The sequence below is a fragment of the Salvelinus sp. IW2-2015 genome, linkage group LG7, assembly GCF_002910315.2.
Source record: "Salvelinus sp. IW2-2015 linkage group LG7, ASM291031v2, whole genome shotgun sequence".
Lineage (NCBI taxonomy): Eukaryota > Metazoa > Chordata > Actinopteri > Salmoniformes > Salmonidae > Salvelinus > Salvelinus sp. IW2-2015.
In genome coordinates this window covers 24,777,662-24,803,386 of record NC_036847.1, presented here as the reverse complement: position 1 = coordinate 24,803,386, position 25,725 = coordinate 24,777,662, and the positions used below count along the sequence as shown (strand labels likewise).

The following is a 25,725-nucleotide window of genomic DNA, read 5'->3' as shown; positions in this document are numbered from 1 at the left end:
TAGGCCCGGGCTCTGTGGTACACGGGTGAATGGTGGGACTTGGGGCAGACACACATGGAAATGTAGGCTCCCCTCTTCCTCTCCCTCCGCTTCCATCACTCTCTTCCTCTCTCCCTCTAATCATCTATAATCACTCTTCCTCCCTGCCTTTTTCTGCTGACATCTGACTTGCTCCACATAACTTCCTTCGCTTTCACTGACCTAGAGTAACAGAGGGAGAGGAGCAACAAAAATGATTATTTATTTTATTTATTTAACCTTTATTTAACCAGGTAGGCTAGTTGAGAACAAGTTTGCAACTTGTTTGCAACTACGACCTGGCCAAGATAAAGCAAAGCAGTGTTACACATGGAGTAAACAAGCCAATAACACAATAAACAAGTCAATGACACAGTAGAAAAAAGAGTCTATATACAGTGTGTGCAAAAGGCATGAGGTAGGCAATAAATAGGCCATAGAGAAATTACAATTTAGCAGATTAACACTGGAGTGATAAATGAGCAGATGATGATGTGCAAAAGAGCAGAAAAGTAAATCAAATAAAAACAGTATGGGGATGAGGTAGGTAGATTGGGTGGGCTATTTACAGATGGACTATGTACAGCTGCTCAGATAGTTGATGTTTAAAGTTGGTGAGGGAAATAAGTCCAACTTCAGAGATTTTTGCAATTCGTTCCAAGTCACTGGAAGGAAAGGTGGCCAAATGAGGTGTTGGCTTTGGGGATGATCAGTGAGATATACCTGCTGGAACATGTGCTATGGGTGGGTGTTGTTATCGTGACCAGTGAACTGAGATAAGGCGGAGTTTTACCTAGCATAGACTTATAGATGACCTGGAGCCAGTGGGTCTGGCGACGAATATGTAGCGAGGGCCAGCCGACTAGAGCATACAGGTCGCAGTGGTGGGTGGTATAAGGTGTTTTAGTAACAAAATGGATGGCACTRTGATARACTGCATCTAGTTTGCTGAGTAGAGTRTTGGAAGCTATTTTGTAGATGACATCGCCGAAGTCGAGGATCGGTAGGATAGTCAGYTTTACTAGGGTAAGTTTGSCGGCGTGAGTGAAGGAGGCTTTGTTGCGAAATAGAAAGCCGGTTCTAGATTTGATTTTGGATTGGAGATGTTTAATATGAGTCTGGAAGGAGAGTTACAGTCTAGCCAGACACCTAGGTATTTATAGTTGTCCACATATTCTAGGTCGGAACCGTCCAGGGTGGTGATGCTAGTCGGGCGGGCGGGTGCAGGCAGCGAATGGTTGAAAAGCATGCATTTGGTTTTACTAGCGTTTAAGAGCAGTTGGAGGCCACGGAAGGAGTGTTGTATGGCATTGAAGCTCGTTTGGAGGTTAGTTGGCACAGTGTCCAAGGAAGGGCCAGAAGTATACAGAATGGTGTCGTCTGCGTAGAGGTGCATCAGGGAATCGCCCGCAACAAGAGCGACATCATTGATATATACAGAGAGTCGGCCCGAGAATTGAACCCTGTGGTACCACCAGAGACTGCCAGAGGTCCGGACAACATGCCCTCCGATTTGACACACTGAACTCTGTCAGCAAAGTAGTTGGTGAACCAGGCGAGGCAGTCATTAGAAAAACCAAGGCTATTGAGTCTGCCGATAAGAATACGGTGATTGACAGAGTCGAAAGCCTTGGCCAGGTCGATGAATACGGCTGCGCATTACCGTCTTATCGATGGCGGTTATGATATCGTTTAGTACCTTGAGCGTGGCTGAGGTGCACCCGTGACCGGCTCGGAAGCCGGATTGCACAGATACACGGATACAATTGTAGTCAGGAACATTCTCACACTGTCACTCTTTCTTTTTCTCAACCACACACACACTAGTCCTAATACTGAGTTTCCATAAATTGTGTGATAGTTACACGCCTCCCATTCCCCACACACCCTCTCCCTCCCAATCAACTCTTGCTTTCTTGCCTGACAGAGTTTGCTAATGTTAGCTGATTAGTTACAAAGCTAGGAAAGTTTCCAAATTAATTGCATTGGTAGAAACAAGACAAAACAAGCAACTTGTTAGCTGGGTATGTAAACAAATATCCAACTCATCGTATGAGCTCCACTGCACAGGCCTCTACTACCCTAACACGACAGATAATAGGAAAACGAGGCAATGTATAGCCTATGAATATCTGCACCTAGCAAACCATGACAAACCATAACTTACGTCCAAAAGATAAACACAAATTACTCTAGCCTTCATTTCGGTGACTAGTTAGCTGGTTGTCTGTATGGCTAGCTAGGGAAWGTGACAGCTGAGGTTGACGCTTCGTGAGCGCAGGCCAAATTTACCGCTACACACACACACAACTTTTCTTGCTTGACAGACTAACTAGCTAGCTAAAGCAAGCAGTTTGGGCCGTTTCCATATGAATTACATTGGTAGAAATAAGACAAAAGAACCAACTAGTTAGCTGACTAACACAGCTAAACACGGCAACTATTTCCATGAGACGAAGAGCAATCATTCGAGCTCCACCGTTGATGTGCTAGCCTGTACCAACCAAGTTATCATGACTTGCTAATTTGTGAGCTATTTACATAGTAACTACCCAACTCGCTAATGGCGTGGTAGGGCTCCATTGTCCCTCTAACCACTCTGACATCAAKGAAAATGCACTCACATCAAAACAGTATCTTGCTTTTAAAACTCACCTCACTTTGATTGATCAATTTGAAAAAGAAGTTCAACAACCGTTTGAATCTGAGTGCAAACATTGTAGTTGCGGATGTTTCAAATCCTAACAACTAAATGGACAGCACTTTCTACGGTGCCGATTAATTCAAAACACCATATGCAGGGTTCGCACAAGATGCTTGAGGTGCTTATAGTACTTGAATTTGCCACTGAAATTTAAGTACTGGAATACCTTATTCAAACATTTTCTCGTTGGTACTTATATTAAAATGAGAGAACAGAAAATGATAAAATGTTAGAAAAATGTATTGATCTTACATATTAATTTCCATTACTTCTGAGTTTAATTTCCTCACGTTTCGCGCTATGGTTTCCAGGCGAGCGAGCTCATTCCACCCACACTACCACTCAGCAAGGCAGGTACAGAACTGACTGATTAGGCGCAGTCAAACGTCACATCGATAGCTAAAATGCAGAGCAAATTTAGATTCAAGCCTGCCTTTTGTGCGTATGGAACATTTCTGGGATCTTTTATTTGAACTCATGAAACATGGGAACAACACTTTACATGTTGCTTTTCATATTTTTGTTCAGTATAGTTTCCCCCAAACATGTTTTACCACTACATCACTGGACCAAACCACACTGTGTAAGGTGCAAAAAACGTGCCAGACTTTGACATTGCGAGCATGGGTAAATCAGCCCTGAAGGGGGAAAGAGACAACGCTGCATCCTGCGCTGGCGCCAGTTCTACATGGACTTTTTCTCTCCAGAGCTTGTTTGTCTCATTCAATGGGCGCCTGCGATATTCCACTTGATCGAGCGGCAGCCGTGCTCCTGCCATTCTGGTGGCCGTTCACGTTCCGTTTTCCTCACACAGCCCACTCGCCCTTCTCCCAACCGGCGACATTAAAGCTGCCAGTCGGAAGCAAGGCGCTTTTTCGTAGCTGTTAAGTAGTAGATTCCCAAATGCCCAATAAAAATACAATACACTTATTCAGTGGGAATTGTGTAGTGATGTGAATAGAAAATGTGTGTAGTACTGATGATGCTGTAATAACTTACCAATCATGTTTGCAGACCTGCCAACATGCACGCATTTTGCGTACCATCTACGCAATTCTCTGTCCATGTACGCAGGTACAAGTTCCGAGTTAAAAGTACGTATAAATAAATAGGGACTGATTTTTTTTCATTTTAATAAAAAATAAAGCCACTGAGTAAATCTAACATCTCGATTCTCGAGTTGCAACACACAGACATGTACGGAGTGTGTGTCAACGGACATGGAGATTAATACACCATTATTCGCCGTAGCTACCCGGTGTCTGCCCCTCGTGTTTGTTGTTTTGCTGAGTTTGTCGACTGTCAGCTGTAGGTAAACACATGGACAAATCCCATTTCGACTCCGTGTGTTGTGGGAAGGTAAACACTAATTGTTTCAAGCTAACGTTAGCGAACATAAAATGGACATTCAGTGGGCTCTGCCAGCAGTTGAAATTCAAATACGAAAAATAACTGGTCGCATTTGTGCGAGTGTGATATACATTTAATTTTGCATACCATTAGTTATATTTTCCATGTAACATTACGAGGATCATGCAACCTGATAGACTGTAACTGTCTTATGATCCACGTCACAAAAAACATTACAAAAGTAAAATAAAAAAGTAAATAAAACATCTTGGCATTAAATGGAGTCGGGAGTTTAGAAGACTGCGCGATGAAGAATGAATGAGTATTAGGTATAGAGGCAATGCTTCTAAAATGCCTTTTCACTAAATTTGAGATTTTGTCAATTTCGAAAATCTGAAAGGATGTATGCACTGCAAAGAAATACAATAGGCACCTATATAAGCTGAAACACCGGAGTTGAATCTCCAATTTGCCCCGCGCTTCTGGTACTCTAAAAAGTTGGACAGGGTTGGCAGGTCTATGTATGTAGTAAATAAGTAGCTAAACATGTTTAGTATTATTGAGTAGAACTTGTAAGGTAGTGATGGCGATATACTGCCATCTGGTGGCGACTAGAAACAAGTGTATAATAGGAACTATTACAAATGGATGGTCCTAGAAAATAAATATTAGCGCTTGAAAAAGTACTTGAAAGTCCTTGAATTTGACTTGCCACTGTCTGTATGAACCCTGCATACGCATATTAGCGATTATGCTCATGCATTGGTTTATATATGAGCTGTACCCACTGGACCACACAGGTGCTAAAATAAACATTAAGCTATTTTGTCTAATTCTTGCCTTGAACATATAAAACATTTTTTTTTTTAAACACATCAACCCCCCCCCCAAAATATTGTCTATTTATTATATTCCATATAAGAATTCACACGAGACGCACAGTAGCCTGCATGTAGCTTATAAAGCGTATTGAACTGATGCACAGTGGACCTGCAGTATTAAGTTATTGTATAGCCTACAAACACTGCTTCCAGCTGCCCCCCTGGCTGTGATTCTAAATATTAAATATCCTTTCAAATCCTCTTGCTGCAGGATTATTTTCGTCCTGTGACGAAATGGCTCATATTAAGATCCGACATCTGTGTCCTGTTCTGTTGTTCACACCAACTGCACACTGAAGTCCAGGGAGCACATTCAGCAGGGGGAACATTATATGAATGCATACATGATATATTATGTAAACATGTAGAATAAGGAATCACGTCCACTCTATGCAGGACATTTATGTGGTTCTGGTTTTGTCGGATGCCTCAAATATGCAGTGTTCTCTTGTCCACTGATATGGCTTCAATCTCCACAGATATTTATTTTAGTTTCTCTGCTTGCAGTTATAGATTTACACTGGATGATCTGTACCCCATGATGAACGCGGTGAAGCAGCGAGCTGAGTTCTATGATGAGTGGGCCTCCCACGTGACAGAGACTCTGGAGGCTAAACTGGACAAGAAAAAAAGTGAGAGATGAATTCACCTTGTCTATGTACTTGTCTCCATTAGCAGTGCTTTTTAGTGACGTATTAGGCTTAATATGGGTCCTGGAAACTGGCCCAGAGACTGCAATTGGTAGTGAATTAGGCCTCACACCCTTCTCATTGTAAAGCACTGTGGCTGTGTAATTAATTATTGTGACCGTCTCTCCTCAGGCTTGTCAGTCTTCCGCTCCCTCATCAATAAATCAGAGTTGAAGATGTTCCCTGACAACGACCTCCTGCGTCAGCTCCGTTTAGTCACACAGGATGCAGAGAAATGCTCCTCAGTTGCCCAGCAGCTACTCAACGGCAAAAGGCAGACCAGGTAACTTACACAGTCCAGTGAAAGAGGAGTACCACTGGTTAGTTTTCCTCCCTCGCCGCAAACATGATCCACTATGCCTGTGTATTTTATTGTATTCCATAATAAACAGTGTTATTCTAATTTTCTCACCAATGCTGTATAAACATGTGCATATTGGAATATGAATCAGTATGATTCAAGGTTTGTCATAATTGCCTCTCCCAGGTATCGCTGTGGTGGAGGGAAGACACAGAGCCAGCTGACTGTGGAGGAGCTGAGGTCATTTGTCAGGCAACTGTACAACCTCCCATGCAGCCTTCCCCAAGCCCCCAAATTAAAGGTATTGTAAGCCAGTGTCTCAATGCCATCATGATATTGAAGCCATTAGAAAACAGAGGCCTCTGTTTAAAGCAATTGATCAGAGGATATTGGAATAAAACAAATCTCAATAGTTATTTTGATCATAACTGAATCTGAATTATGTTATATTTTTCTTAGGAGCTCTTGAATTGCATCGAAGACTTCCAGCAACACAGTGAGAAGCTCCTGGCAGACGAGACCACCGGCACAGCAGAGATCCAGAGTCTTCTAGACGTTAGCTTTGACTTTGACGTGGAGCTGCCTGAACTTCCATTACTACGGGAGAGGCTGGCACAAGCCCGCTGGCTAGAGGGGGTGCAGCAGGCCAGCACCCAGCGCTCCACCCTGACCCTGGAGACCATGCGGAGGCTGATAGACCAGGGCGTGGGTCTGACCCCTCACCCCTCTGCGGAGAAGGCCATGGCTCGCCTGCAGGAGCTGCTAACTGTGTCTGAACACTGGGAGGACAAGACCAGCAGCCTCCTCAAGGCCAGGTGAGGGCCGTACACTGAGGGTTTCTCTTTTACATCTGTAATCTGTAAACCAGGGATTCCAGTTTTTTTTGGTGGGTTGTGTATCTGATTTGAAAGAAGAGACCTAAATGTAGTTAAAGCTACTACACAGGATTTATTTTTAAATGTTTGCATTGTAATTTCTGAAAATCTTCATAATATATCTTGCGCTAATAGTGTAATAGTAGTGTTTCACAGTATTACTTATCCACCAGTGTTGTGATAGGCTGTGATATTCGCCTATTGATTTCTCCGGCCAGAGTGGCATCTGTTGTCAAACTGGGAAAGCTGTTCTAACTTTTTGGCTGTGTTATCTAGTGGAAATAGCTCTTTTCCTGGTTGCTAAAAATCTAAACTGTTCGCTCAATTTAAGTACATGTGAGAAAACAAGTACTGAATGGTGTAGGGAATTATTGTGATCACTGTGAAATATTTTTTCAATAACAAAAATATAGTTTTTTAAGCTGGTGGTCCAGCTTTAAACATCTGTAAAACTATATTTTTTGTTATTGAAAATAAATGTCACAGTGATCACAATAATTTCCTACACCATTCAGTGCTTGTTTTCTCACATGTACTTAAATTGAGCAAACAGTGTAGAATTTTAGCAACCAGGAAATGACAGCGATTTCCACTAGATAACTCAACCACAAAGTCAGAACAGCTTTCCCAGTTTGATAACAGATGCCGCTCCGGCGGGAGAAATAAATAGGCGAATATCACAGCCAATCAAAACACTGGCGGATAAGTAATATTGTGAAACACTATGATTCCACTAATAGCGCCAGATATACTATAGACATTTTCTGAAATTACAATGCAAAAATTCTACAAAAATCCTATGTGTAGCCCCTTATAAGGTAAACAAATATAAATGGTTTAAGGTCATCTTCTGGTTTTTGTTATTCTGGATCATTTAGACCGTGAATTTACAAAAATTATCCTCACACAGAGATTCAACTCTGGGTCTTGAATTTTACTGAACTTTCTCTACAAAATGAGCCATGTGGTTATATCACTTGTATTAAAGCTAGTGAGGTTTTGCTTTAACTAATGTACAAACATTAGCATTGGTGACTAGATTACTGATTTGTACATTAGCAGAACTATGTCAGTGTCCCTGATTTTGCTTCATTTTAATTCCAGCTAGTGCAAAATGCTGCTGCTAGAATATTCAACAAGATCTACAAAAAGTGAGCATGCATATCTAGTTCTGCTTCATCCCATTGGTATCCAGTGCATTTTAATAACCACTGTCACCAGCGTTTTCAAACAGCTTTTTTAATGGCATGGCTCTCCAAGGAATGTGCATCTATTCTGTGCGCTCCACATATCCACGGTTTACCTTTGAGTCTTTTTCAGTCCAGTTTTAAAGGGATAGTTCACCCAAATTACAAAAATACATTTGTTTCCTTACTCTGTAAGCAGTCTATGGACAAAGTATGACAGCTATCCATGCTTTGGTGTAGTTTCCAGCGTTATCCACAGGATTTTTAACAAGATGGTGCTGCTCCGTACGGCTGGGGGGAGGCCCAGAGATTTAGTCTTAGTTGTAGTCTTAAAATACCTTTTAGTCTAAGTCACATTTTAGTAATTTCATTCTTCGTTCGTTTTTTATATGTTGTTTAAAACTCTGGACAATTTTAGTCTAGTTTTAGTCACAGCCATTTTTGTCACACAGTGCGTTTAAAAAAAATATTAATTATGAATATTTAGGCTACCTCTAACTTGTGCACATTCAGATAGCCTTGGCCAAGTAGGCCTACTATCCCCTCGTATACCTTAGCTGGCAACATTGATATTGTGTCAGATTATAACCAATGCCAGCCATAATCAACCATATAGGCTATAAAACCTTGGCTAAGGTTAACAATTTACAGCTCCGATTTTTAACCCCATCATAACTTTCAAAGGGGGTAAATAACAGTGGTTTCCTTGAAAAGGGGAGAATTTGAGCTGTACTAAAATGACGGGAGTATTACTGTACTCCTAATATTCAACAAATAGCATTAGTTTTTCCCATAGGAAAAAAGCAACCGCAACTCGCATTTGCAGACCACGGCACAAGAACGGCAACGCGGATGAATAACAGCGCACATGGGAAAATATAGCTTCTGATGTGATCAAAGCAAAAATAGCCTACATGAATGTAAGAGAGAGTAAACATTGATTCCAGTTGAGGTTAGTTACAAGTGAAGTGTCCTGCCTTCGCATCAGTTCAAAAAATTGACATGTGACTGAAGTGACCTGGGAGCTGTGTGGGAGAGCCGGGCAGATCAACTCATACTGCACAACTGAAAGATGTCAATTCTGCCAATGAGAGGATTGCGTGAAATATACTCCATGCATGTTTAGGATTGGACAGAATGGATGAAAAGGAGCTTTGTCAAATTAAATGTCCATTAGTCTTATGTGGAATTATTTTCTCGTCGTCACATTTTCATAAACTAAAATGAAAATGAAAAGGAATTTGTAATTGTTTTTTTCCAGGACATCTCATCAAGTTATTGTCAGGATAAATTGGTGATTGACAAGTATGTTTTGTGATTTGTTGATTAAATTATAGCTGTTACTGTCATACCTTATCCATAGACTGCTTACAGGTTAAGGAAATCAGTGTCATTTTGTAATTTGGGTGAACTATCCCTTTAATTGTCTGCATCTTTCTAAAGCTAGAGTTCATAAAAAAATCTATTTGTCATTTTAGAGCTTAATATGGTGAGAAGTACTCTTCTCTCTATCTCATCAAGGATGGCTGGATAGTTTTGTTTCTTTATTATTTTATTATCAGTATGTTCAACATTTCCTTTATTATAGAATTGTGCAAAGCCCATATCACGGTAACTGTATATGTAGCCTATGCAATGGTTTCAAAGTGTACCATGGTTGCAAGGGGACAGTATACATAGCCTACCTGTAGTTAACTGCCAAAATAAAGGAAACACCAACAGAAACTGTCTTAATAGGGCGTTGGGCCACCACGAGCCGCCAGAACAGCTTCAATGCTCCTTGCCAGAGATTCTACAAGTGTCTGGAACTCTATTGGAGGGATGCGACGCTATTCTTTCATGAGAAAGTCCATCATTTGGTGTTTTGTTGATGGTGGTGGAAAACGTCTCAAACGCCGCTTCAGAATCTCCCACAAGTGTTCAATTGGGTGACTGAGAGACACACACACACACACACACCCTTTAAACCCCCTATGCTTCTTTGAGACCCCTCTTTCAAAGTCACTGATGTATCTTATAGCCATGGTAGCCAAAATAATGGGCAACTGGGCATTTTTGTACATGACCCTAAGCATGCTGGGATGTTAATTGCTTAATTAACTCAGGAACCACACCTGTGTGGAAGCACCTGCTTTCAATGTACTTTGTCTCTCATTTACTCAAATGTTTCCTTTATTTTGTCAGTTGCCTATATGTGAAGCTACTTAGACTAAATGATCCATCAGTGGTCAGAGGAAAACGTTGCATGGTTCACAACCATCACAGCAGTTATGTCTGCTTACATCAGAATTATCAAAGGTTTGAAGCTTTAATTTACCTTTTGTAAAATATGGAGTGAGTAGAAACATATTGTCCAACAAGTGAAGTGAAGTGTCTTAGGAATTGCCCCCCAAAATAATCATGATAGTACATGCATATATTTATTATTAATACACACCTGAGAAAATGTCTCCATAGTCCATACAGATTGATGAATATGATTTTTAGGCTTCCTGGCAGCTGGATAACTGGGCCCCCTTATGCTGGTGACTGACCAGTCTTCTGACCTAAATGTTGTGTTTTCTACTCCACCAGGCCCCCCCTCTCTATGGAAGCCCTCTCCGAAACAGCTGAGAAGGTGGCTGGTATCCCTGCTTACCTCCCCAATTGTCTGATGCTGAAGGACTCCATCAGTAGGGCCAGAGAGTGGCTTCAGGAAGCTGAGGCACTTCAGGTACAGAATAATACAACAGGTTTTCACACAGATGTCAGTTGAATAATATTTTTTTATACATGACTTTCATAGAAGCAATGCTTCCAGGTTGACATGTTATAATGTGCCAACTTTATGTATAGAAAACTTGAATTCTGTGTACTCTTTCAGGATGAAGATTCCATTCCATTGTTTTACAACCTCTCTGATATGGTTATCCGAGGACAAGACATCCCAGTCCAGCTTGGCCCTCTAAAGCAGCTGGAGTCCCTGGTGGCAGAGGTGCAGGCCTGGAAAGAGTCTGCAGCTAAAACTTTCCTCATGAAAAACTCTCACTTCACTCTGCTTGAGGTAATGTTCTAATAGCTGTAATGCACCACTCTCTGAAAGTTCCATGAGTGATGTACAGTATATAGCAGTTTATTTCCCAGAAATGCAGTCACTAGAATTCATCATTTGTTCTTGTCCACAGGTTCTGTGTCCAAGATGTGAAGTTGAAGCAGGTTCTCCGAAAAGGAAGTCCAAAAAAGCTAAAGACATCACTCAGCACAGCAAGAAGAAGATGGTGAAGCTTGACTGTCTCAGTGATGTGGAAAAAGCCCTCTCAGAGACCAAGGACTCTGCTTCTGCTGTAAGTACACCTACACTGGCCATTTCTCAACTTTAATATATATATWTTTTTTTACTAAATTTAAAGAGTGCGGACCTTCTCTTTCTCTACTTTTTAGTACGCTAGTACTGGATATGTACTGTACCTCAATTCATGTTGGACATGAAATTATATGAATTTAAATGTTTTTACATTTCTTTACCAGCTGGCAACTCTCGGGGAGGTGCGGTTACAGGAGATGGGGGCCCTCTCCTCCCTCCGGGCAGCTAACGAGTCCAAGCTCCTTCCCACGGCAGACTGCATGGGCCTGAAGGTGTGTGTGTGTCAGAATCCCCCCATGGGAGCCATGTTACAGTGTGAGCTCTGCCGGGACGCCTTCCACAGCGTGTGTGTGAGGGCTTCCTCAGACTCCCGTTCAGCCCAGGCCTGGCTGTGCCCGCACTGCCGACGCTCTGAGAAGCCCTCCCTGGACAAGGTCCTGCCCTTGCTGGCATCGCTGCAGCGTATCCAGGTGCGTCTGCCGGAAGGCGATGCACTTCACTATTTGGTTGAGAGAACAGTCAGCTGGCAACAGCGTGCGCGACAGGTCTCTTCCTCCTGTGGACTACCAGACCTGGAGGAGAGCTTTGCAACTCCACCATCTCCGGATGGAAAGGTCAGTTAGTCATACCCCTCTTTTGAATTGTAGAGTTATCTATCCATTTTAAAGTGATATAATTCTGAATAAGAGACAATTATAATGCTAAATGACCAGATTGTTATATTTTTTTATACAGCTAACATGTTTAACTCCAGAGTGGAACAGGACAACTCATGATCAGATGGTCTTCTACACCGAGCAAAGATGCATTCCTCTGCAGGGTCAGTTCTGTGGTATAAAGCAGGGTTGTAGAATAATTTTTAATTCATATCACCAACTGGACTTCTTGATAACATTTATTTTATTGATTAGCTAATTAATGTAGTATTTGAAATGCACTCAACTGATGACTACTGATTATTTAAGCATCTACAGTAGGTTGTACACATTTCCTTTTACATGAACAACCTGGTGTGTGCTGTGCTGCTGCAGATCTTAGTGTGGAGCTGGAGGAGTTGATGGTGGAAGGGCTCCTGCTGCAGGTGTCTCTTCCAGAGATCACACAGCTATACCATGTGTTACTGAACGGGCTGAGAACGCATCATACCAACGAACGCACATCACTGCAAGATGACGACCCTTCAGACTGTGACAAACTCAAGCAGTGCAACTCTCAGGGAAAAAGCTTTCCACAAAAGGTTTGTGAGCATGCCTGCTATCAACTACATTTAATTCAATTATACAGTTGAAGTAGGAAGTTTACATACGCTTAGGTTGGAGCCATTAAAACTCATTTTTCAACCACTCCACAAATTTCTTGTTAACAAACAATAGTTTTGGCAAGTCGGTTAGGACATCTACTTTGTGCATGACACAAGTCATTTTTCCAACAATTGTTCAGACAGATTATTTCACTTATAATTCACTGCATCACAATTCCAGTGGGTCAGAAGTTTACATACGCTAAGTTGACTGTACCTTTTTAAACAGAACGGAAAATTGCAGAAAATGAGGTCATAGCTTTAGAAGCTTCTGATAGGCTAATTGACATCATTTGAGTCAATTGGAGGTGTACCTGTGGATGTATTTCAAGGCCTACCTTCAAACTCAGTACTTCTTTGCTTGACATGGGAAAATCAAAAGAAATCAGCCAAGACCTCAGAGAAAAAATTGTAGACCTCCACAAGTCTGGTTCATCCTTGGGAGCAATTTCCAAACTCCTGAAGGTACCACGTTCATCTGTACAAACAATAGTACGCAAGTATAAACACCATAGGACCACGCAGCCGTCATATACCACTCAGGAAGGAGACGCGCATCTGTCTCCTAGAAATGAACTTACTTTGGTGCGAAAAGGTACAAAAGTATCTATATCCACACTAAAACGAGTCCCATATCGACATAACCTGAAAGGCCGCTCAGCAAGGAAGAAGCCACTGCTCCAAAACCGCTATAAAAAAAGCCAGACTATGGTTTGCAACTGCACGTGGGGACAAAGATTGTACTTTTTGGAGAAATGTCCTCTGGTCTGATGAAACAAAAATAGAACTGTTTGGCCATAATGACCTTTTTTTTCATGTTTTTTTCCCTTCACCTTTATTTAACCAGGTAGGCTAGTTGAGAACAAGGTCTCATTTACAACTGCGACATGGCCAAGATAAAGCAAAGCAGTGTGACACAGACAACAACACAGAGTTACACATGGAATAAACAATAAACATGCCAATAACACAAACAAGTCAATGACCATCGTTATGCTTGGAGGAAAAAAAGGGGGAGGCTTGCAAGCCGAAGAACACCATCCCATCCGTGAAGCACGGAGGTGGCAGCATCATGTTGTGGGGGTGCTTTGCTGCAGAGTGGACTGGTGCACTTCACAAAATAGATGGCATCATGAGGTAGGAAAATTGTGTGGATATACTGAAGCAACATCTCAAGATGTCAGTCAGGAAGTTAAAGCTTAGTCGCAAATGGGTCTTCCAAATGGACAATTACTCCCAAGCATACTTCCAAAGTTGTGGCAAAATGGCTTAAGGACAACAAAGTCAAGGTATTGGAGTGGCCATCACAAAGCCCTGACCTCAATCCTATAGAAAATTTGTGGGCAGAACTGAAAAAGTGTGTGCCGAGCAAGGAGGCCAACAAACCTGACTCAGTTACACCAGCTCTGTCAGGAGAAATGGGCCAAAATTCACCCAACTTATTGTGGGAAGCTTTTGGAAGGCTACCCAAAACGTTTGACCTAAGTTAAACAATTTAAAGGCAATGCTACCAAATACTAATTGATTGTATGTAAACTTCTGAACCACTGGGAATGTGATGAAATAAATAAAAGCTGAAATAAATCATTCTCTCTACTATTATTCTGACATTTCACATTCTTAAAATAAAGTGGTGATCCTAACTGACCTAAGACAGGGAAGTTTTACTAGGATTAAATGTCAGGAATTGTGAAAAACTGAGTTTAAATGTATTTGGCTAAGGTATATGTACACTTCAGACTTCAACTGTATGTATTTGTATGATTGACTTAAAAGTATTGGTTTATTACTGTTACGACGGTATCACGACTGTTGAAAAGAAGAAATACATTTGACTTAGTTTAAGAGGTGTTTTTAATCTCTTCAGGATGGGTTGATAAAGGAAGGAGTGAACGGAGCAGAGAAGAAGGCTAAGCGACGCCTGGAGAGGGAGGCTGTAGAGCCAGAGCGCAGGGACAAGGCCAAGAAGCTCCAGAACAAGAGACAGAAAATGAACAAAGAGAAGAATCTGGAACGCAAGGCGGCGTCGACCTCCTCGTCTCACTCCGACTTCTCCCAGTCAGATGACTCTGAAGAGGAGATGTGTCCAGCAGAGGGATGCCAGCAACCTGAAGGAGATGAGGTCAGTTTAACTTTTTTGATAAATCACTCACTGACAAGATAACAATATAAGATAAGCAATACTTTAACTGACAACCTTATTGACTGACTAGTAGAGTGTTGGTGTTTAAATAAAGGAGAGAGGGACAGAATGCCTAGTAGTTTGTTTGTAGAAGAGATTGTAAAATGTACTGAATGTTCAGTTCCTTGTCTGACTTATGTCACTTGGGTTAGATTTTATTTGAGATTTATTTGGCCTTTATTTATTTGGCCTTTTGATTTATTTCAGGTCGACTGGGTCCAGTGTGATGGCAGCTGTAACCAGTGGTTCCACCAAGTCTGTGTGGGTGTGACAGCCGAGCTGGCTGAGAAAGAAGACTATGTGTGTGACAACTGCACAATAAGCGATGGTCGCTGAGGAAATGAGGAGAGACTGGATGGGGAGTTTACTCCGTTAGCAACTCAGTCACACAAGTCAGGATGTGTCACAGACCCTGCCCTCATACCCCGCCCACCCCAACCCTTCTTGTCCCCATCCCCTTTGTAACAACGGTGCTATCTGCTCTTTATTGGGTTGTTGTCCAGAACTATACTGCTTGGTTACTTTTTTGTATTTTACCTATTTTTCTTTCCTCCTCTGTTGGTGGTTGTGACAGAATGTGGATCAGTGTGCTGCATGGGTTTCCATTGCATTGGGTGGTGCAAAGGAGTCAAACAATAAGTTACCCTGTAAAGATCAAAGGGGGTGTGGTATATGGCCAATATACAATGGCTAAGGGCTGTTCTTACGCATGATGCAATGTGGAGTGCCTGTATACAGCTCTTAGCCGTGGTATATTGGCCATATACCACAAACCCCTGAGGTGTCTTATTGCTATTATAAACTGGTTACCAACGTAATTAGCTAGAACAGTAAACAAGTAATTTTGTGTCATACCAGTGGTATATTGTATCACGGCTTTCAGCCAATCAGCATTCAGGGCTTGAACCACCCCGTTTTTATGTCTGATATACCACTGCTCTCAGCCGATCAGCATTCAGGACCCAAACTACCCAGTATATAATACAGTATATTGTACATGGAACTTCCTTGCATACAAAACCAGAGACTCAGAGGATGTGGGTTAAGGTCCCCTTCTTCCCCCGCCCTCTTAAAAAAAAAGTATAAATAATGTAATAGAAAGAACTGTATTTTTCAGGAAACCCAGTGCTTAGTACATGCATCTGAATAATATAATTATTCATACATTTTTGGTAGACTTGTTTTATTTATCTGAGGAATAATGTTTGTCTGAATTGATTTCAATGGGTTGGTCTCCTCTGAACTATGTGTTGGTGCTTTTAGCAATGGTTTGATGTACAGAAACAAAGTGTATATGCTGTAGGGTAAGTTACAGTTGTGGACTAGCAATGTAGCAGACAGAAGGAACTGTATCAACTGCCACATATGTGCTTGGGTGGGTTWCTTTGGGAAGGAAGGGAGAGGGGTAGTTTGACATTGCAGTTTATATTGTGGAATAAAAAATGTTTTGTTCTAATAGCAAAGGGACGGTTTTCATATTTTCATTTGGTCCACTGGATGATCTCATATCAACACTATAGCTTGTAGTAAAAACTCATAAAAGCAGGCTTATTACATGATGAATGCATGAGGGTACTTAGTGTTTAGTCAAACTCTGATTTAAAGAATCTGAATTACATTTGCATTGACATAATAGGCTACAAAGTATAATTCTCTTTTGATGATGACATGTACAATCATTCTTATAATGGGGCCATACAGCATAGAGACGATTAATAACTGATTAATAACAATTTGCATTTTTCGCTTGTGTTGTCATATGGCTTCAGTCCAGCTCCAGTGCTCTGATCTCAAATTGGGCATTGAGCTAAACAGTTCTTCTGAGAGGCGGTCCAGGCAATCTGATAGGCCAGTACCCTCTCTTTGTCCAAACTATTTCAATCGCATTGAAAGCCCATTTCAAATAGATACTGGTGAGGTCAATGAACCTGAACTTGGTGTACCAATATAATACAACTATTATTATCAAAGTTATTTTTGAGACCAGCAGTGCAAATTACTCGAGTTGCGCAAAAGGACATTTTTTGTGGGAAATAATGTCTAGGAGGAAAGTGCGGAATCAACGCCCCGCTGAGAGCGAGGAGGACTCCGATATTGACAACCTGTTAGCCGCTCTGACACTCGCGGAGGTGGAAGAGCTGCAGAGCGAACTGACCGTTATTGACCCGGATCCAACTGTGCCAGTCGGACTCCGGCAGAAGAACCAGACAGACAAGCAGCCGTCAATAAAATACAATAGGGGGGCAATGCTTGACTACTGTGAGCGCGAAACCAAGAAACTCATTCAAAGGGAGCTGTCCTTTGAGGTATGATGACACTGTTTCCGCCAATGGCATTGTTAACTGTGTATAAGGGCAAGTTTCTAACCAAGAAAAAAAATTCAATAGTTGGAGTTCCTTGCTGTTTGAACCCTGAAGTGGTGTTATTACAATAGGAATAGTGTAGCCTTGATGTAGTTGTCAATCGAGTACATCAAGTACCAATTTGACAGTTTATTAAAGTGCCCAAGTTTATCAGGACCCTGGCTTCCAAACATGGTGCAGTGATTTCAGGATTCAACACCAGGGATGGTGGGGGTTATCAGGCAGATGAAGATACTATTGTGGGCAATGTTTCACAAACTTAAAATATAATTTCTGTCTCTTCTGGAAATAAATAATCATTGTATGGTGTTCGACAGAAAGTGGGGATACAGACAGATATATGATCATGTAGTACAAGCTGTAATGATCAGGGTAAAATCCTATATAGGTTCTTTCATGAAAGTAAATATGAGATACCACATAGGTCTCAGATCTTGACTATGACAATACCACTATTTCATAGAGTTCATTTGTTTTAAAATGCTACAGTGATATCCTAATGATAATAAAAAAGCTTAGACACTGAGCTTATCTGTTAATGTATGTTGGCACTCAGCTGTTGGATATAGGCTCCAACAGCTGGCAGGTAAGGAAACATAAGCCATGTTGAAACAGTCATGTGTATAGAGACTAATCAGATGTCTTGTTGTTTGAAAAGGATCCAGAGCAGGGGTACAGAAGACCCAGTTTGAACAGGCAAAATCATCCCTCTGAACAGTTGCTAGGCAGTGCAATTTTTATTATAAACAAATGAGCCCCTGGAGCCCTGAAGAAAAAAGACACTACATAATCTTGAGATTTTATTTTCAGCACACAAACAAGACTAGGAGAAGTGTAATGTAATGAAGGTGTTATGTGATTACTGGGATTCTGAGTCCGAGTGTGTATTTGAGGGAATACAATTATGTTGAGTGTATGTAATTGATTTTACATGTGTTATCTCAGGATCTAAATGCATTTCATTGACAAGTATATTGACCACTATACCATGCCATGTATAAATAGCAGGATATGTGATTCTAACTATTCAAATGTTAACTAGACTGCTACATAGTTAGTTATAAATACTAAATGTTCCATCCTACAAAGCTGTACATGGGCCTCTGTGGTGTAGACCTTCTGTATGTTGTTTTCATAAAGCCCCTTGAAATCTGGTTTTGGTGAAAAGGGTAAGAGACAGCCTCATAGAATAATGAGTCTTGCTAATGCTGGCATGCTGGTTCCAGTTCTAAGACAAATTAAATTCCAGAGTGAACGCTCCTCTCGCTCTGACCCATACTGCCTTTTAAGGAAACATCTGCCAGAGTTACTTACACAGTGGCTTACAGATCCCTACAGACGTTTCAGCCTGTAAGGGATGCAAAAACCCTGATTGCTATATGCAAGATATACAATTTTACCAAACAAACAGATGGTGCTCGTAGAGGCAATGTTCCATCGGTTTTACGTAGGCTGTTACGGACATAAACATTCCTGATGCATTCTGAAAATATTTCMAAACTGACAAAAACATACATAGATGTTACATTCTTTATTAAATAATGAATACTAGACTACACACTAGCGATTCAGTGGGTCTGGGTTAAATGCGGAAGACACATTGTATGCATTCAGTTGTACAACTGACTAGGTATCCCCCTTTCCCTTTCCTTCCCTACATCGTGAATGGATTACTATAAAATGTGTAGTATACTGTAGAATACTATATTACACACTGTAGTATCCCTTGATCATGTGTAGTGCTTACTATAGAATGTTGTAAATACTACAGTATTATCCACACAAAAAACACTATAGTCAATACTACAGTAAAGTCTGCAAAAACACTTTTTTAACTGTAGTAAATACTTCATTATTTAATTAGCATATATCCATTCCCCTCCCCCATACTGCAATTTGTTCCACCCTTAAGTGGAAAATCTACATGACAAGTATAGACCATAAATTGTGTCCCTACAGGTTATAGATAAGAGCAGAAACTCTAACTATTTCTCCAGTAGATCTCCTGAAGGACAAAGATTCCATTTCTATGTCAAAGATAATAAAACAAAAATGTCCACAAAAATGTCCACAAGAACACTACAGTAAATACTACGGTATAGTACAGTCTGCAAAACACTACAGTAAATACTACTGTGTACTACAATCCAGAAAAACACTACATTAATTACTATATTATATACTACATATACTACAGTTATGTTACAACAGTATTTACACTAAAGTGAACCGTAAATACTACAATACAATAGTGTTTTTGCAGACTTAAAAAAAACACTACAGTGAATACTATACTATTTATACCATAGTATACTATAATATTTTTTCATGTGGGCTTGTATGATAAATGCAACTATCTTTTCTTATGTTTCTGATACTGAAGGAGCCAACAACTGACAGAGTGAAACGGGAACGCCTGAAGAAGATGGGGAAGAGCTGTGATAGTTTCTTCTACTTCAAGTCAGATGACCAGGATGACCAGGATGTCATGGACCTAAACTTCTCTGCTGTGGAGACCCCTAAGGAGGACATATCCAAGGACAAAGAAGAAAAACCTCAGAGCAAGAACTTGAAGGGTGAGGGAGGGAGTAGAGAGGGCAATGAGGAAAGGCCACATAGTAGGTTAGGGGGAGATGAGGACAAAGACCATGAAAAAAATGAAGATAAGATTGTTGAAAAAAGCAATGAAGTACAGGTTGAAGAAAATGAGAAAAAGGAGGAGTGCATAAAAAAGGAGAAAGGTATTAACAAAACACTTGATCTTATCTCAAAATTACAAACAAAAAAAGAGGATACAAAAGAAAAGGAGCAAAAAGATATCAGAAAAAAGACAGTCTCTAAAACCAAGGATCTGATTTCAAGGCTTCAAGAGTATGCTGATAAAGATGATACTAAGGAGAAAGAGAAGAAAGAAAAACCTCAAAAAATGAAGGATAGCAAGATCGCAAGAGGAATTTTCTCTAAAGTAGAGGAAACGCAGAAAGAACTCAGGGGTACTGAGGTGAAAGAAAAGAGGAATAATGAGAGGGACAAAGATAGCGAAAACACCAAATCACACAGGAAACCAAGTAGAGTCCAGGATGAGACACAGAGAGACAGTGAAAAGAAGACAGAAAGGACTCCTAATAAAAACAGTAAAGCCAGCAATGTAAACCTAGAGAACAGCAGTAGGGAAGAACGCTCAGCTGGTGAAGTCATGGAGGGAGACAAGGAGGACGAGGAGGCCAGCATGTTTGATGAGCTCCTTGAGCATGTCAGAAAAGACGACCCTTTAATGACTGAGCTCAATGTCAACAACTCAGACGTCATCAAGACCCACACCCTCATCCAGTTTGCAGAGGCACTACAACACAACACACATGTCAAGACGTTTGCTTTAGCCAACACCCGAGCTGACGACCATGTGGCTTATGCCATTGCTTGCACTCTGCGGAACAACACGTCTCTGACCAACGTCATCCTTGACTCCAACCACCTCACTGGCAAGGGAATTTTGGCCGTGGTACACGCCTTAGAGAAAAATTTAACCATCACTGAACTGCGCTTCCACAACCAGCGACACATCTGTGGAGGCAAGACAGAGATGGAGATGGCCAATGTATTGAGAAACAACACCAGGTTGCTGAAGCTGGGCTACGGTTTTGAACTGGCCGGCCCAAGGATGACCATGACCAACATCCTGAGTCGGAACATGGACCTGCAGAGGCAACGTCGACTGGAGGAGAAGAAACAAGCACAAGCCCAGCCATCCCAGCAGCCTCAGCCATACCAGCCAACACATCAGACACCACAACCACAGACCAACACAAAAAAGAACACATTGCCTTTGGGGAAGTTTTCTTGCGAACCTTCAACTCAACCCCAATCCAAGTCTGTTGGTGAGACTAAGAGGACAGGAAACCTCCTGAAAACATCCCCCTTTTTGTCCTCCCCTAAACCCTCACCTGAACCCTTCCACAAGGTGAGCCCCAAAGCTGTGGGTAAGCTAAACCCTAAGGCTTGGGTTAGTAGGTCTGGACCAGGGTCTACAACACCTTCACCTCAGGCAGGGGATGGTGTATCTGGTCCTGGGTCTACACCACCTCCACCTCAGGCTCTTAAGGCTGGCCGATCTGGACCAGCACCACCTCCTCCTCCTGCCCCAGTGTTGGAGGGCCTAAGGAAAGCCCTCATGCCTGCCTCACAGAGGAAACTCAACGGGCAGACTTCACGCCACGGAGAGAGGAACACTAGGGACCAGTTGCTGGACTCCATTCGCAACAGCACAATGAAAGCTCTAAAAAAGGTTGGAACAGGAGAGGAGTGGAAGTTGTTTGTGAAAGCAGCATCCTAATAATATCAATACAATGTGATTAATGTGGTGAGCAGCCAACAGTATGAGGAATGACAGGAATTTTGATTACATCTGTAGACTGTAAATTACTGTAACATCTATATGAATCCAGCATTTCCCTTGAAATTACAATCAGGAAGAATGTAGCGTATTGGTAAATAAATAAAATCTAAATCTTTTACTCTCTGGCAGGTTGATGTTCCAAAGCTGCTTCAGTAAAGGGTGGGGATGACAGCAAGAAGAGGTTGGACTTGATACAAAAACAGAACAGCATTTGTTTTACATTAGTAGACCGGGGTGAAGCCCTGCCTCTGTTGTTGCTGCTGAGATATGGAGAGATATCTGATCCAGTTGGTACTTCGAGCCAGAAGGTGGTTATGGTGGTTTGTAATCATACAAAGTGAAAGCATCTTAGGCTACATTGCCTGCTGACTTCAGTCTCCCTCAGTTGAATCTCTCCCTCCTGTTCTCCCGAGATGCCCATATTTGGTCATTGCATTGAAGATACATTATGACGTAAGAATAACTCCTCTGTTCTTTTTAATTACTGGATGATGGCCAGTTGGATGTCCTGCTCTTTCATGTGAGGCTTTGTCCGGCGAAGAGGTGGGGAGAATGGGGGAGGTGCACGGCGGAAAGGGAATAGTTAAAAGGGGACGAGCAACTGGAAGGAAATGCTTACACATTGCAAGTCACCGTATTTTCTTATTTTCAAATGTTACGTGGCCATAAGCACAATGAACGAGGGCATTTGTTTGATGTTTATTTAAAGACAATTTTCCAGTGTCACTACAAAGGATGTAATTAAACATTTAACCAAACACATACTGTAGCTAGTATTGAACACACAACTTGTATATGAAGTGCGTGTGGGTTCATAATCTGGTCAATGTGTAATATAACAGCAGCCAATCTCTCTGTTAGTTGTCCATAGGGATACAAACTGCTTACAACATGCATGTATGAGGCACTTCCCTAGAGCTGGCAGGAGAACTCTTGAACTTTGCAAGCATTTCACTATGATGGATTGTGTCCTGAGAGGGAAGGGAATATATTTTGGGAATAGTTAGTGCTATCTGGAATCCTTGGGACATCCCGTCCCGTCCCTATCCTAAATCCTAACCCCAACCTTAACTCTTACCTTAAGCATTTTACATTTCATCTTCAATGGGGTAGTTGGAATAGCAAAACTCCCGGATAGCAAGGACCTTTTGAGAAGGTTTTGAGAATGTTGTGTTTTGAATTCACTCATGAGGTGTACCATACAGATGTTTTACGTCATGAAAATATACCAAGACAATTCTGAAATGTATTTACAGAACCAAACAAAACATATTAATATGTCTGGTTTCGAGAATGCATCCGATAGCTAATAACCAGGTCATTAAATTCCTCCAGATGAACAATTGTGGAATATTCCGTCTGTTTTAGATGTCTACATCCGCCTTATAGAGGCTTTTGATTCAACAAAAGTAGCACCTGTCTGTAGCACTTCCTTCCTGAAATGTTGCAATCAGTTTATATTTTTCACTTCCTTAAATAAGACAAAAACAGCCCTGAGCCACTGCAAATGATGCTGCTCAATGGAGACTGATACGGTGACAGTAGGAGCATTCGGGAGAAAAGTGGGTCTGTCCTCACATGTAGAGTATCTGTGGTGAAATTATTTTACAACTCAAAACATGAAAATCTATCTGAAGTTTCTCCTTTACTTGCCAGGTGAGATTTTAACACTCAGATACAATTGCAGACACTTGTTGTTGTAGATTTGCTTTTGTTGTTGATTACAATTGCAGAAATCTTTTTTTTGTTGTTGATTATTTTATTTGTAAAGAGACCACTGCATACTGCATATTTTATAGAATAAAACTCTGCCAAACAATTTTATGTTTTTATTATTTATTTCATGTTTCAACTATTTGTTTTTATATCGATAAAAAATAACAATGTTTTTCTATTTTTTCAAGTTTTATGCTGTGATGCAAAAATGAGCAAATTTGGAGCGCACGGATATGAAGGTGGAGCTTTAGACATTGAGTGTTCATATCCAGATGGATATCAATATAAACCCAAATACTTGTGTCGCCATCCCTGTTCCAACAGTGACATTCTCATCAGAAGTGTGAAGGGTGAAGCATTTGTCCCACTAGGAAGATTTTCAGTATATGACAATGTCCATGGATGTACTTTCATTGTCAGCATCCAAAACCTGGAATTACAGGACTCTGGACATTATTATTGTGGACTTGATAAGTGGGGAAGAGATGTTTTAACAAAAGTAGAGATCTCTGTGAGTAAAGGTATGCATATTATTTTGCTTTGATCTCCCTTTTGATTATCTTTGAATGCACAAACATTTTACCTGGTCTACCCTCTACTTACTATGTGTACCCACAGCTCCATTGGTCACTTCACTGTCTACACCTGCCCCTGTGATTGACAGGAAGGACCCCACTGAGACTAACAAATATGTTTCCTCAGAGGTCCCCACCTTTACACAGGTTGATATAACTTTGAATAGCTTTAAAAAAAAGAAGCTCCTATTGTAAAATTATTTTTGTTATATTCTAATATATCTTCTATATATTTTCTGTATACTTTTGTTTTTGCTCATTTTAAAGTTGCCATACAAAAAGTTACCTGTTGCAGATTGGGATGTCACACCTCCAACAACCTCAACTATTCGGATTGGTAGCCCAGGTAATTGAACATTCGGAGTGGCTGCGGATCCCACTTCTCTGGACCCCTCTTCCTGAACTTTAGGCTACTCTGTTTTGTTCAAACACACAATGGAAAACATGGGTTTGATTGAGATTTTGTTTAATTATTCTCACTCTAATTTAGGCTTTGTACATGTCCACGTTGTTGTGGGAGCTGTCCTTGGACTATTGATGTGTTGCACTGTGGTTGCACTTGGCCTACTCCTCAGAAAACAATCAATGTCACGCTCACTGAGTAAGACCAAGTATTCTCTCTTTGATAGCCTACCTACATATCATATTGTACTTATGAAAATACTATTATTTTGTTTATGATATGTTGAAGCCTATAATTTGTGTCCCTTAGCATTTCCATCATCTGAAGTATCAGATCCTGTAGATATTGCACAGGTGAATTGGATATTTGTTTTAAGTTGATGCTTTATCATATTTTAAATACAATTTTGCATGCCCTCATCAGACCGCAGTCATTAGGCTATATGCACCAACTCACTCAACAAATAAACTCTACCCAATGCCCCCCCCCCCCCCTCTCTCCTCTCTCTCAGGATGAAGAGGACACTTGTCATGTGTATGATGAGATAATTATGTACAGCTCCAACAGTGACTTGTACTGCACCATTAGGTTTGTGAAACCCCACCGGAAATAGAAGACAATGCTCTCTACTCCCTCCTGACACTAATGAACAAAGACCTCAGTGAGGGTCACAATCTCTAATCAACAGAGGGATTCTCATAACACTGCCAACACATTGATGGTGGATGTGCAGTATCATTATTGCTATTATGTGTGTGTGCGTGCGTGCGTGCGTACATGCGTACGTACGTGCGTGTGTGTGTGTGTGGTGGTTTACAGTTGAAGATTGTCAGATGTTTCACTGTTTCCCTGCATCTGTTTCCTCTGATACAGTGCCTAGTGAAAATAAAAAAAATATAGAACATTTCCAAAATATTGTATTATATTTTTTAAACGAAGATGTCTTGATTGCATATGTCTTCACACCATTACAGCTGTGAAACATTTTGAATGAGATTCTACCAACTTTGCTCTTTGAGCAACATTCAGTACGGTGCATTCAGAAAGTATTCAACCCCTTGACTTTTTCCACATTTTGTTACGTTACAGCCTAATTCTAAAATTGATTAAATAAAAACATTTCCTAATCAATCTACAACACAATACCCCAATATTGACAAAATTAAAACAGGTTATTAGAAATGTTTGCTAATTTGTTAAATATAAAAAACAGAAATACCTTATTTACTTAAGTATTCAGACACTTTGTTAGACACTCGAAATTGAACTCAGATGCATACTGTTCCATTGACCCATCCTGAGATGTTTCTAACAACTTAATTGGAGTCCACCTGTGGTAAATTCTATTGATTGGACATGATTTGGTAGGCACACTCACCTGTCTATATAAGGTCCACAGTTGACAGTGCTGTCAGAGCAAAAGGCAAAGCCATGAGTCGAAG

General features: G+C 40.9%; 2 protein-coding genes across 6 annotated transcripts in view; both read left to right on the top strand.

The window, feature by feature from the left end:
* The window catches only part of LOC111966647 (lysine-specific demethylase 5B-B), a 36,113-nt gene extending 19,820 nt beyond the window's left edge, over positions 1-16,293 (top strand). For 2 of the 4 annotated variants that reach the window (XM_023991495.2, XM_023991494.2), the window contains exons 17-29: positions 5,461-5,585; positions 5,775-5,925; positions 6,130-6,244; positions 6,403-6,758; positions 10,190-10,303; positions 10,580-10,718; positions 10,869-11,048; positions 11,170-11,328; positions 11,513-11,962; positions 12,084-12,168; positions 12,380-12,585; positions 14,516-14,770; positions 15,038-16,293. In XM_023991495.2, coding sequence (XP_023847263.1) covers positions 5,461-5,585; positions 5,775-5,925; positions 6,130-6,244; positions 6,403-6,758; positions 10,190-10,303; positions 10,580-10,718; positions 10,869-11,048; positions 11,170-11,328; positions 11,513-11,962; positions 12,084-12,168; positions 12,380-12,585; positions 14,516-14,770; positions 15,038-15,166 — 2,464 coding nt within the window. In that variant the 3' untranslated portion in view covers positions 15,167-16,293. The remainder of the gene's footprint in view (positions 1-5,460; positions 5,586-5,774; positions 5,926-6,129; positions 6,245-6,402; positions 6,759-10,189; positions 10,304-10,579; positions 10,719-10,868; positions 11,049-11,169; positions 11,329-11,512; positions 11,963-12,083; positions 12,169-12,379; positions 12,586-14,515; positions 14,771-15,037) is intronic. The other 2 variants (XM_023991497.2, XM_023991496.2) reach the window with 1 other exon arrangement.
* Positions 16,294-16,366: 73 nt separating this feature from the next.
* Positions 16,367-24,913, top strand: LOC111966652 (leiomodin-1). Of its 2 annotated transcripts, XR_002877670.2 has the most exons (9): positions 16,367-17,136; positions 19,577-21,478; positions 21,719-23,245; positions 23,494-23,826; positions 23,924-24,027; positions 24,148-24,226; positions 24,371-24,481; positions 24,593-24,636; positions 24,795-24,913. XR_002877670.2 is itself a non-coding variant. In XM_023991507.2 (3 exons), the coding sequence occupies exons 1-3, from the start codon at positions 16,753-16,755 to the stop codon at positions 21,743-21,745; spliced, it is 2,313 nt and encodes a 770-aa protein (XP_023847275.1). In that variant the 5' UTR covers positions 16,367-16,752; the 3' UTR covers positions 21,746-23,435. The 2 variants fall into 2 exon arrangements, 1 of the variants encoding a protein (XP_023847275.1); XM_023991507.2 differs by lacking the exons at positions 23,494-23,826; positions 23,924-24,027; positions 24,148-24,226; ... (1 more) ...; positions 24,593-24,636; positions 24,795-24,913 and having other exon boundaries at positions 21,719-23,435.
* Positions 24,914-25,725: the final 812 nt, after the last annotated feature.

Excerpts from the sequence above, each read along its gene's own strand:
- LOC111966652 (XM_023991507.2), top strand. The coding sequence starts at position 16,753 with ATGAACCTGAACTTGGTGTACCAATATAATACAACTATTATTATCAAA. Across the intron at positions 17,137-19,576 it reads AAAGGGAGCTGTCCTTTGAG|GAGCCAACAACTGACAGAGT; the intron begins GTATGATGACAC and ends CTGATACTGAAG. Across the intron at positions 21,479-21,718 it reads CAATGAAAGCTCTAAAAAAG|GTTGATGTTCCAAAGCTGCT; the intron begins GTTGGAACAGGA and ends ACTCTCTGGCAG.